Source organism: Cygnus atratus, chromosome 4 (genome assembly GCF_013377495.2).
Source record: "Cygnus atratus isolate AKBS03 ecotype Queensland, Australia chromosome 4, CAtr_DNAZoo_HiC_assembly, whole genome shotgun sequence".
NCBI classification, from domain to species: Eukaryota; Metazoa; Chordata; class Aves; order Anseriformes; family Anatidae; genus Cygnus; species Cygnus atratus.
Genome location: NC_066365.1, coordinates 31,732,893 through 31,745,945, shown reverse-complemented (window position 1 = coordinate 31,745,945; position 13,053 = coordinate 31,732,893). Strand labels below are relative to the sequence as shown.

Genomic DNA, 13,053 nt, shown 5'->3' with positions numbered 1-13,053 from the left:
AAGAAGTTGAGTTTCAGTGCAACATGTTTCAAATTCCAGGAATTTCAACAAATAATACAAGCAGGATATGTGGTTTGAATAGGTTGTACATTTTGTGAATGACCACACACTGTGGAACATGAAAGCTATTTTTGGTGTATATTTTAAAAATACATGAGAGTATGCATTACTGTCTAGTTAAAAATGTGCGTTCTAAAACTTAACACTCTTCTGACTTCATGTCTAAAATATTCTGATTGTATAATTAAACTAAATGAATTAAATGCTATTATGTTATTTTATTTAGCATGTGTTCTTTACACCAGAGATACCTCATCTAATCTATTTAAAATTTTAAGACAGGTTTCTCTACAGGCATTGTTTTTGTTTTTGTTTTTTTATTTATTTATTTCTTGCTTTATGTTGAACTTGGTAAGAATAACCTGTAGTTAAACAGAAAACAATACAAGGATGACTGGTAATAGTCCAGGAACTGATAATCTTCAAAAGTTGGAAAATCACAGTGCTTTGTTTACGTGATGAAAAATAGGTGCTAGACTTTTAAACCTCCAGTGTATGGAAGTTTTGAGTAAGATGTATATTACACTTTGAAACTTTTTTGAAGGGGGTGTGACTGTGAAAATTTGTTTGCGTGTATTTAAAAAGAAGGAAAGCTGAAATACATCAGAACTCTTTTACTGATTTACTGTTTAGCAGCTCAAATCCACCTACAGATCTTGCTGATTAATTATATTGTTCTTTAGATTTCTGCAGTTAAGTACGACCAATGTATTGTTACTCAAAGCAGTCTTCTGTGCTGTGTAAGACTTTTATATAAGTAATATATTTGTATTTTTTCTTCTAGTTTGGCTGGAATAGGGATGAATTTGATTTGCTAGCAGCAGGAAGGTAAATAATATAAGAAGAAATGGGTAAATAAATACTTCATCTCGTATAATGATAGGATGATAGCTTAATCATTCAGGGATTTTGCGTATTGTTACTGAACTCATTTATTTGGAAGTTATTTCAGTAAAGGTTTTGGGTGCTTTTTTTGATGCTCACTTAAATATTCTCTTCTTTGGAACTGAAAGAAAGTTCATTTTGTAACCAACTTAAAATGAGAAGAAACAGTGAATTATTTAACACTTTCTTTTTCTGTCCATTTTGTGTCAAGAAGTGAAATCTTACGGTACAGACCAGTGATACCCAGCTTTTTTCTGTTTGGCCATCAGTGTGGATAGTTGAGCAACTCCTATCTTCAAAGATGTACAGGGGGAGATTGGGTCATATGTCAGCGTTCTTGTCTGGTTTTGCAGAAGCTGAGTATGAATAGCCCCATCTGCAAACCCGAGTTGAAAATCATAAGGTTGAAAAGTTGTTGCTGGAAGCACTGGGTTAATTTCTGGCACCTAATTTAACTTTCTGCATCATCTTACTGCACTGAAGTCCATAGAAATGAGTGACTACTTAAGTAAGCCAAGCGCACTTAGTAGTAGTGTTCTTGGACCTTCTAATGCTTGAGGGGAAAAAATGTGGAAAGAAACTCCCGCTCCACTGAACTGCAGTAGAAATGTGTAACCAATTTAGAGAGATCAGGATTTTGCCTGTAATTCTGTTGCACATTTATGGAATATTCCAATAAAAGACTTGAAAATCATAATACCTTCTGTTCAATGATGTCCTTCACATTGGAAGGAAGACAAACCTCTTGATTAAAAATGGACTTTGCATATTTAGTTACACATAATGCAGACAGTACTGTACTGAATTTAGATCGAAACTTCTTGAAATGACTAACGAAACTTGATTTTTGATGTTATGTACCAAACTCCTAGTTTTTTTCATGTAAAAGTCTACTCCTTCAAATTCTTGCTCATATTTCAGAATCCCTACTTATGTTTAATGCAAAGTTTATAAACAGATGTCTATGGAGTAAAAAAAATAAATCAGAATGTTCTTTTATTTAGCTTTATTTCCACTGTACTATTACATGTACTGTTTTTAGGCTGGATTTGTTATACTTGGTTTTACAGAATATTTGGTTGTTTGAATGCTTGCTGTTTTCCCAGCCTTGCAGGTCATCTTATTGAATGTGGTGCTCAATGTACTGGTGGAATATTCACTGACTGGCATGCGGTACCAGACTGGTGGGTATCTGGGTATCTGTGACATCAGCATGTATGTTTGTAGTAGATCAAGTATAAGGTTTCCTACTCTTTTTGCATTTGTAAAATTGGTTTCTACTTTGTTCTTTCTGGGGAGGCAATATGTACTCTTTGTTGCTCTGTCCTAATTTTGTTCTTCAAGTTTTATTCTCCCTATTTCAGTTTTCCTTTCTGGTCACCTGGGGATTTCCTTTGTTAACTTAAGCAGCTGATGATTTGAAACAATTTCTATCCCTTCGATATTTCTTTTATATATAATTTTTTTTCTGTTTCCTTCTTTATCTTCTGCTTTTTTTTCTTTTGAAAGACTTGTTACTGTTTTAACATAGGATTGCATATAAGACAATACAGATATTTTAGGTGATGTTTTGTCAGTTAGATCAGAGTTGACTACTGTTGAGTTACAAATCTTACACAGCTTACTTTCGCAGGGATAACTGTATTATATAGTCCTCTCCTGCTGTATGACCCAGTCTTCATAAATGCGTTGAGCTGTCAGTGTCTGCATATTCATTACTGTCCTTTCAAAAAGTGTTGCATATGTCTCATTCAGACCTACTGAATTAGACCTTCATGTCTTTCTGCCTGCTGAGAATTACCATGAGAAAGGACTAATTTAGTCTGCTTTGGACCAGCTTATTTTTTAACAGTAGTTTGATAGTAGTCAGTGAACCTGTTTGGCACAAAATGACTGAGTCTGGTACCAATTTATTCCCATTTTCCTTGGGATAAAAGGGAAAAATCTTGACCTGCACGTTATCAGAGAAAGGCAATACTTGCTTGATTTGATCAAGAAAAAGGCTGAAGAACAGTAGGAGAGATGGAGGAGCGAAGGGTGTCTTTCATTTGGGCCTGTTCCTGGTCCCAGGTTCTCCCTAAGGAGGAGGCAGCACATAGTCCAGGTGCATGAAGTAGCCACCGCTCTACCGAGTCAGTTCTCTAGGGCTGCCAAGCTTTTTCTCCTCCTCCTACTGTCAGTTTCGGATTCAGATTGTGATACTGAAAGAGGCATTCTTAGTTCCTGAGTGCCACTGAAATGCAGGGAAGGCACATGCTTGTGGAAAGAAATGGGTTTAGACAGTTCTTAGGCCACTGCCGCTGAACAAACTGCACTCACTCTTCAGTGCGGAGTTCAACAGGAAGTCAAATGAGAGGGTCTATAGTGATGAATGTGTTGTGTTCAGTTTGGAAAGTAAGTACTAATTTTATTCCTATTCTGATCTATCCATGAATGGTTTTATTATGCAGTATCATTAAACTTCTTAAAAATCTCCTGCAACTGTGACTCCAACTTGCTTTATAAAAGAAAGAAAAAAAAAAATACCTTTTCTCATATTAAAATACTTGGTAGCTCTGTATTTTTAAGATCTTTTTTTTCCATGAAAAATGTCTGTATGGTTAAAAAAAAGAGGATGTTTGAGTGCATTAAGCTATAAGCAACTGGAGTGGGAGTAGTTAATTTTACAGGCAAATATGCATATGCTGCATATGGATAGCTAATGTACACCGCCCCCCATATATATATATATATATACACACACACATGCATATGCAAAAAAAAATAGATATCTGTATCTAAAATAATAGTAATCATGTAACTTAGAGCTGAATGGTGCTAACTTGTATTGCTGCTAGCAAATATAGGAGGGCAGCACCTAATACTGCACTGTCACCTTATCCCCATCTATGCATACTTCTGAATCATGCATGATTGTGTCTGTGCTAGTATAACAATTTGTTTACCTTCAGTTTAAGTCTACTGAAGCATTAATTACAGCACCTTAAAACTAGTGACTATTTTGGTCTGCAGCTTCAAAAAGTCTTAGTAATTTAATTGATGAAATTCTTAAAGTACAGGCAGAGATGTAACATGCTTTTTATAATTAAACCGAAACTAGTCAAAATAAAATAACCTGTAAGCTTTAAAATTATATATTTGGAGAGGCAGAGTAAAAGACTGACTAAAACGGACTTTTAGCACGTCTGTTTTGGGAGGAGAGAAGGAAGACTTGTTATACAGCTTTTCTGGTAGTTGTTTGCTATAATTGGGTCCAAATACATGAAGAGGAAATACTATGAAAGTTGTTGGCTTGCAGATAATGGCTTTTCCATTTGATGGTGTTGTTAGTAATAATCTGACTCTGATTAAAAAAAAAAACTTGATGGTATGGATCTTTCTGTTTATTTGGGCAATCTGAATCAGTTCTCAATGTGTGCAAATCCATGTGATCATATGATAGTTCATAGTTTCAATAATGATCAAAACCTGTAGTACCTGCTATCTCCAACATTATTTATATAGCCACTAGGTCAACAGAGTTCTGAAAGAGTTTGCACAAGTTACTTGACTATATTCTATTAATAACTTCTGCTTAGTTTAAAGAGACTTAAAGATGTAGCTCTTTTTAAAGTAAAACTATGTAATTTGAATTTCAATAAATCATATAGTATGTGGTATTAGATCCATACCAACCCCATGAAGTCATTAAATGCGGGAGGAAAAAGCCAGGTCAAACCTCTGTTGTCGTTAATGTGCCTTTCACATACAAATTTCTTACCACCATGAATGTATTCATGCAGCCAAGAATGCTTGTCATTCAGCGCTGCAAACATTTACTGGACCTTTACACTAACTAGAGTTTGAGAATACCCTCCACGGTATTTATACTGTTTTCTGGTGACTGAACGCTAGAGGGCATCTCGGTCTTGTTTCCTCGTGTTTTATTGCAGAAGGTAGGTTTGGTTATGATTAGGAGTCAAGTCATTTTTTGACTATCTTCCTTTTTGTGTTACCAAGACCAGTAGTCCATGTTGCTGTTCTTTGGCTGCTGAAAAAGGTCTAAGTGTACTGCTAAGAAAGACTGATTATGAGTGTTTCTCTTAAATAAAAAAGGGAAGAATTTATCAAATTTTAGGCCTATAAAACTTAACTATTGTTTACGCATAAGTAAAAAAGATTTAACTATGTAAACAAGAGCACTTTAATTTAGACTTCAGTAAAGCTATGCGAGTCAGAGCTTACGCTCCCTGTATATATTATCGTACCTCTGAGTATTGAGGTACTAGGTTGGACCTACTTCATTCATCCACTATAGGCTTTTTTAAAGTTTTTTGTTTTTTTTTTTGAAGTGTTTGGTGCAGACTGCTTCTGGAAACCTAATCCCACTGCAAAAGGATGCTTTAATTAAGTTAAGCAATGTTCATGTGGCTATATTGTGGCAATGGAATGATTAGCTATTAAAACTTAAGGTAATCCTGCTTTGTTGTCTTGGTAAAGTAGATTTTTAGTGTAAAACAAGGCAAGTGCCTATTCTGACTCATGACTCTCCAAGTTACTTTAGTTAATAGAAGCTAGGCTTGATTTTTCTGCTGTCCAAGGCAGAATTTCTCTAATTGTGCTGGGTATATCTCTTTAGGTTTTTGACTTAGAGGCAGGAATTGTGAAACTAAAAAGTTTATTCCAGTTTTAATGAAAACAGAGAGAGAGCTAGAGGGGATAGATGCTATTCAGTTTTCCACTGAGAGAGAAGCTGCTTGAGTGGATTCCTTGTGTGGATTTTCTGATTAGCAGAGACAATTCAAAAACCCATTAAGAGTGCTCATTAGTCTTCTATCAACTGTTAAGTTACTGATTTTTAGGTAAATGTTATCCAAAAAAGCACTTAATCTTTTTCTGTTTTTTGTGCAATAATATGTATTAGATGGAGAAAAGAAGTGATTAACACATCACCGCTCCCTATTTAATATCCAGTGCATGGCCCCAAGTAGGGGATTCATGCAGAGAGTCAAAATGGACTGTGATGCCAGAAGTATGTTGATAATGCACAGCTCTGTATTTCGTTTTCATTAACCCCAGACACTGCTGTCTCTTACTATTATTTAGTGCCAGTGGGTGACTAGTACGTTGTTTTGTTTTGTTTTGAAATGCAGGAGAGAATAAACTAATGCTGATCAGTAGAGTAATCATTTTGAGGAGATGGTAAACACTGACATTTTGCCCTAAGCCAAGAGTGTACAATGGTTGAGACTGCATAATCCTCTGGCCTGGGATGACCAAAAGGGTAAGTCAGTAGTTGTAGTCTCTTAAGGGCTGGATCCAGGTTGCTGATTGGGACTTGCATGCTGGATTCTGTTCCAAGTCCCCAGTTAGGCAATGTGGAACGCGTTTTTCTCTGTAATACCATCTATCTATTCCAGGCAGCTGAAAATGCCAGGCAATCTGTCTGGCCTGAAATTCTCTAGGCATTTGGAATTCACATAGTACGTATATTGTGGAATACCCTAGGTAGAGGAGATAGCAAAGTGTATTGATCACATCACCTGAAAGTGGAATTGCAGCAGGGCTTGAGGAACGTGTTGTTACCAACAGGTAGAGATGCATGTTTTACCCATCCCTAAGTACATGCTGACCTTGCCTGACACATGTTAAGTTTTGAATGGGTTATAAAAACATTGCTGGAAATGGTAGCATTTCCTACTTTTTGCCCAGTAACATGACATGAGCTCAAATAGGTGCCAGGGGAGTTGAGGCATGTGGCTTAGAGCTTTCCTCAGCATGGTGTTGATCAAATCACATCCCAAGAAACTACATTAACTGTAAAGCTAAAAGTTCATATCACAGCTTGTTTGGCCCCTGGTCTACTTACGTGTCACGTGCGTCATTGTGGGTTCTTTGTTTTCTTTCTTGCGGTATCTTCCTCTGCAAGTAAAAGTTACACAGTATGCTGTCCCATCCTTTGTTGCTAGTAATCTGTCCAGTCTACCAGTAATGACATGCTTCAGGGGTTTGGTACCTTATATAGAATTATGAGGGAAGAAATAACCATCTTATCTCAGACAATCCTATTCCCCCTGAGCCATCCAGGACCTAGTACTAATCTTTTTTTATTTTTAATGCAAACTGTGTAAGATACCGAGTAAAACAAGAGGGAAGGCAGTCTTCACAGCTGTCCAGAGATTGAACAGTGCATTGTCCACAAGTAGACTGAGAAGTCAAGTTATCTGTGTAGATGGTTCTTTTTAATCACCTGCAACATGCCCATAAGGTGTAACTTTTCTGAGAGCCAGAAATTAAGAAAAACAGTATTTTACATAGGGGGAAAAAATGACCCAAGAATACATTGTTGGCAGGGCAGAGAACTGACAGGAGACTTAACTTCAGAGCCCTGATTCCTATTCAAGTAGGACAGCAGCTGGAGATGTAGGTAAATGAGAAGGTGGCTTCTACAGCAAAAACAGTTTGGGGACTTTGTTACCCCTGTAGTCAGTGAGGACCTACTTTAGCTGTTAACTCCTCACCTAACACCAGTTTGGAAGGGGTTTCTGAGGATTGATCTTAGCTTGGATTTATTCAGTTCTGTGGTTTACTAATGCATACAACTGAACTGTAAGATACCAAACCCACAACCTGAAACACCTATTTTGGATAAAAGAATGCTGTCATCTCCTTTTACAAATTGATGTATGTTACTACTTCTGTATTTTAACTGTTTAAAAGATCTGCTCAAAATGTCTTGAGAGTGGTACTTTCATATTTATCTATGGTATTGTATTCTGTTAATTACATGATCGTACAACTTAATTAGAATTAATTTTTGGAGTTTCAGAATTACTTATATAGCTTGACATTGCCCCATCCTACTTGGGGACTTTATCTCTTCCAGTACCTATAAAGGGGGCAGTCAAGAAAGCTGGGGAGGGACTCTTGATCAGGGAGCGTAGTGTTAGGATAAGGGGTAATGGTTTTAAACTAAAAGAGCGCAGATTTAGGTTATATATTTGGAAGAAATTCTTTACTCATAGGGTGGTGAGGCACTGGCATAGGTTGCCCAGAGAAGCTGTGGATGCCCCATCCCTGGCAATGCTCAAGGCCAGGCTGGATGGGGCTTTGGGCAACCTGGTCTGGTGGGAGGTGTCCCTGCCCATGGCGGGGGTCGAGTGGGGTGGTGGGGAGTAAGAACTAAATGATCTATAATGTCCCGTCTAACCGAAATGGTGCTATCACTAAACTGATGCAATTCTTTTGTCATTGAAAGGTGCCGTTTGGCCACTCTGCCAGTTTGGATGTGATGACAACTTGGCTGTGGGTTGTATTGGTTTATGTTGGTATGCTACAGAGCAAGTGTTACATGGTCCGTAATCATTCAGCATAGTGGTAAATCAGTCCGAGTTACTTCTTTTAGTGGAAATAGTGATCAAGGTGATGGTGCGATGGTAGTACGTGCAGCATGTGCTAGAATACCCCATGCAGAAATTTGCAGTTAGGAAGCTCAAACTCTAGGTTTAGATAGCTGTCACTTGACATAGCCTAGTTTGTTTCCAAGCTATAAACTAATTTTTAAGTAATGTGTTATGGCAATATACAAAATACATTTTTATTTTAAAAAGGTACACTTTAATGTAAATTGTTACTGGCATCTATTATGAAGTAATACAGGATGCATGTGTTTTTCCTGGTTGTGTTTTGTTTGCTAATGGGTCAGGTCTTTAGAGAGTAAAGGGTAAATCTGAAGTTTAGTCAGTAGTTTAGAACCAATGTTAGAAAACCGAGTGTCTGCAGTTTACCTCTTTTTCCTTCAAAACAAAGTTCGCTGGGGAGAAGGTACAGGAATGTGTCCCAGGAGTTGTCTGTGCTGATGACTTAAAGTGGGCTGTAGCAAGGATGCTTTTTCTCAGTGCAGTAGGACGGACTGCACTGTAAAATCACTTCCATCCAGATAGATCACACTTCTGGGTAAGTGATACAAATAAGCTGCGTTCAGCCTGCTGGCAAGGCACCTGATGCTATTGGTTTAAAAAAGACAAATAGGCAGCAGGATAAAAGCATGCAAGCGTAGCGCTAAGCATTTAAAAACTCCTTAATTGTAGTCTTGTTCAGTTGCTGATCTTGCTGTGTAGCACTAGGCAAGTCACTTTGCTTCCCAAATTTCTCATTACCTGTAAAATTGGGATCGTTACAAATGTTAGTCTATTATAAGTCTTGAAAGTTATTGTAGGGTAATTGAGATGGCTTTTTGGTTATAGTTTTCTCTTGTGTCACTTTTAAATGACAAGTGTTACATATTTCTTGCTGTCAACTTTCATCCCTTTTCTTTCCCTCCAAAGAAACAAACAAAAAACCCCTACACTAATTGTTCAGAATAAACGTTTTTTTATACATTCAGTTCTTTTTATTCACAGGATTTGGTTGGTTGTGTGTTGTCTTTTTAATTTTTATTTTTTTATCCCCTCTGTTGTGTTTAAATAGTTTCAAAGACCAGACTAATGAAATATAATCCTTACTGATTCATGGTGGGCTTTTCTAGGTGTCCTCCAGCTACCATAGTTCCAAAGTTTTGTATACTAGCGGCATTAAAGTTGCTGATCTCTGGTAACAGAGCTTCTCTCTTAACTCCATTATTTAAAAAAAGGATTAAGTTTTAAGCTTCCCAATGATAAGGAATCTGTTCAAACTCCCATGAACTTTTGCTAATGTCATTTAAGAGTTCACTGGTTTCTTTGCTTACTTCCTTTTAAAACTTTGTGCATTTATGTTATGCAAACTATGTTCATCTAACCTTTGTTAATAACCAGTTTGGTTGTATGTTCAGCACATGGTTCCCTTTAGCACCCAGGATTAATTAATTTCAGGGATGAACTGATTTTAAGTGTGTATGAATGACCTGAAGATCATTGACTTTGGGAATGGTGATGTTGAGCACCTTTTTATTAGCTCCTTTTTAGAACAGTTCTGCTTTTACAAGGGGCTGTATCTCCTCTATCTCCTATCTGTGTTCTTTTTCTCACTCATTTGCTGCATTTCCACAAATTTCCAACTTCTGAGAGAGGAGTGAGCCAGGTAGCCTTTTTATGAGAGCATAAAGACTCTGCTTTAATTTTCTGGTGCTTCTTGATTTTAACTTGTTACGTCTGCTTAAAGAAATTCTGTGGATAAAAACCTTTTAACTTGGAAAGCAGATATCTTGGAAAGCAGATAGCTTCCACAAAACCTTGAAAATCCTACCCTACTACTGTAACAACCAGCATGAACATCTTACTCTGAGTTATTTGATCATAGAGAGAATATGATTAGGAGGAGTGTTTTAATTTACAAACGATTCTGTAATTTTCTGTCTTACTGCTTTTATCTTTGTTATGCTTCATAATTTCCTCTTAATTCTTGCTCTTATTATTGTTTTGAGCTAGAGCTCTTACTTTCATGTATTCTTCTGTTTTCTGATTATAACTCTTGTGCGTATAACTTATCATAAGCTGGAAATTGTCTTAACATACGTGATTTGTTTCCTACTTCTCTTCTTATCTGAGACTTCCCGCACAGTTTGTTCTCCCGCTTTGATGTCCTTTTTACAAATCCAGACTGCAGTCTGGATCCAGTCTACACTATCAATGCTGTATGTACTGCTGTAGCAAACTAGGCTAGAATTAGCAATTATGTTTTTCTTCTGAATTTACCTTCTTAATCATAGTTCTCTAATTCTTTCAGATTTTGCTCTACTTTTATTAATACCATTGGTGTCCTTCTCTGCTCCTGTCTGCTTGCTGTTGGTATCTGATGTTGTGCACCCCTTCGCCAGGCAATAAAATGCATCCTCTCATTATTTTGGTTACCTGATTCAGTGTATTTTCTTGTGCATGTTTCTAAGAAAAGAACCAGCTATGTTCTAACTCTTGATCAATTTTATTTAATTATTCATTACCGTAAAATTCTGTTATCTCTTACTCTTTTATTTCCACTTTCCCTTCATATTTATGGTTTGTTTTCAATGTTTTTAATGTTACAGGCATAACATAGGCTTTCCCATTGTAGAGTGCTCCTCTGAAGGAGACTTTATTATTTCCAAACCACCGGACACAGGGGGGCTAATCTCATTTGGCACTGTGGCTGAACAGTTGGTGTATGAAGTGGGCAATCCTCAGCGCTATCTTTTACCAGATGTCACATGTGACTTTTCTGAAGTTTCCATCACTGAAATTCCAGGTTAGTCCGCTTACATGTTAAGAGATCTTTGTCAATGAAATAGGTTATCAGATTAAAGCTGTTACTTCAATTTCCATGGTTGTTTGTTTCTGCATATTCCTTGTTGAGTTCTCAAAGCATGATGCTGTAATAAATGATTTTTTTCTGAGAAGTTTTGTTAGAAATTGTTTTAAGAATTTTAACCATACTTTCATTTGTCTGGACTTCTGTAAGGCCTTTGACATGATCCCACATGACATCCTGATCGCAAAATTGTAGAGAGATGGATATGAAGGGTGGACCATTCAGTGGTTAAGGAATTGGCTTGAAGGCTGCACCCAGAGGGTTGTGCTTGATAGCTCTATGTTGAGGTGGAGGCCAGTGACCTGTGGTGTCCCTCAGGGGTCTGTCTTGGTGCTGGTACTGTTTAAAGTCTTTATTAGCGACATAGACAGTGGGATTGAGTGCACCCTCAGCAGGTTTGCAGATGACCCCAAGCTGAGTGGTGCAACAGAAGGTAGGGATGCCATCCAAAGCGACCTGGACAAGCTTGAGCAGTGGGCTCACACGAACTTGATGAGGTTCAACAGGTCCTAGTACAAGATGCTGCACCTGGGTAGTAGGGGCAATCCCAGATAAGAGTACAGACTGGGAGGAGAACTCATTGAGAGCAGCTCTGCAGAGAAGGACTTGGGGGTTCTGGTAGACAATGCTTAGGCAGACAATGATAGGGATTGCTTTACAGTAAAAGAGGGGAGATTTAGATTAGACATTCGAAGGAAATTCTTCACTCAGAGGGTGGTGAGGCACTGGAACAGGTTGTGCAGAGAAGCTGTAGATGACCCATTCCCGGAGGTGTTCAAGGCTAGGCTGGATGGGGTCCTGGGCAACCTGGTCTGGTGCGAGGTGTCCCTGCCCATGGCAGGGGGTTGGAGCTGTGCAATCTTTAAGGTCCCTTCCAACCCAAGCCACTCTATGATCTTGCTGGCTGACTCATTTAAATCTTTTATCATTGTTCTTTTTGCTTCACTTTTAATGCATGACTAATATCTACTAAGTTTTGAAACTGTTTTCTTTATGAGTAACATTGAGGCAGCTCCACTATGACTTTGCTATTTCGTAAACTTTAACAGCAGTTTATTTGTTCAAAAAGGTGTATTTTTATACATTTTCTCTTGTATGTCGTTTGGAATTTAACAATGGATAGCCATGTCTTTCAGAGCATTATTTGATAATGATGGTTTTCCTGGACATATTTAATTGCATCATCTTAAGTGGTAGAAGCTTGCTTAGGTACATGATATCCACTAGAGAACCTCTGTTGGGAATGTTTCTTTTCCATCCTGGAAACTGCAAACAGTCATATGAACAGCCAACAAACTAAAGATACATATGATGTTTGTTCTGGGTTTGATCTTGAAAGCGTAGCAAGAAAACAGGACAGCAAAAACAACTCGAAGATTTGTAAGTTGGGTAAAAGAACTTTTATCAAGCTGGAATCAAAATGTTTAGCTACAGTTACTTGACGTTTGTTTTTTACTGCACCTGTATTATAATATATATTCCTTATTCTCGTGGAACTTAAGCTGTGACAGTATGCTGGTCACCTCTGTAAAACTTAAAAAAAATAAAAAATAGAAAAACTTTTTATAAAAGTTTTGTAAAATTGAACAGTGGACCTTCTGCTCATGCAGTATAACAGAATGGTTTTCTGATAAGGCCGGCTTGCTCCTCTTAGCTGCTAGTCTTTGTTTAAAGGGGGGTGGGTGGGAAGAGAACCCTAACCTTCCTGTGAACTTTTAGCTTGCAAATGACCCGATATGACATGTTTGAACTTAAAATGAACTTTCACATGAACTTTCAGTTAGTCCTCCTAGAAATATAGCAGATGGAAAATAGACAAATTTCTTAAATATTTGTAGTTTGAAGTGCTTTGACACGTACACCAGT

The 13,053-nt window shown here is 37.5% G+C and overlaps 1 protein-coding gene across 3 annotated transcripts in view; it reads left to right on the top strand.

The window, feature by feature from the left end:
• LOC118249137 (uncharacterized) overlaps nt 1–13,053 on the top strand; it is a 59,384-nt gene that overhangs the window by 6,237 nt on the left and 40,094 nt on the right. For all 3 annotated transcript variants that reach the window (XM_035548832.2, XM_035548825.2, XM_050710307.1), the window contains exons 7-9: nt 845–888; nt 2,052–2,129; nt 10,928–11,124. In XM_035548832.2, the coding sequence (XP_035404725.1) occupies nt 845–888; nt 2,052–2,129; nt 10,928–11,124 (319 nt within the window). The remainder of the gene's footprint in view (nt 1–844; nt 889–2,051; nt 2,130–10,927; nt 11,125–13,053) is intronic.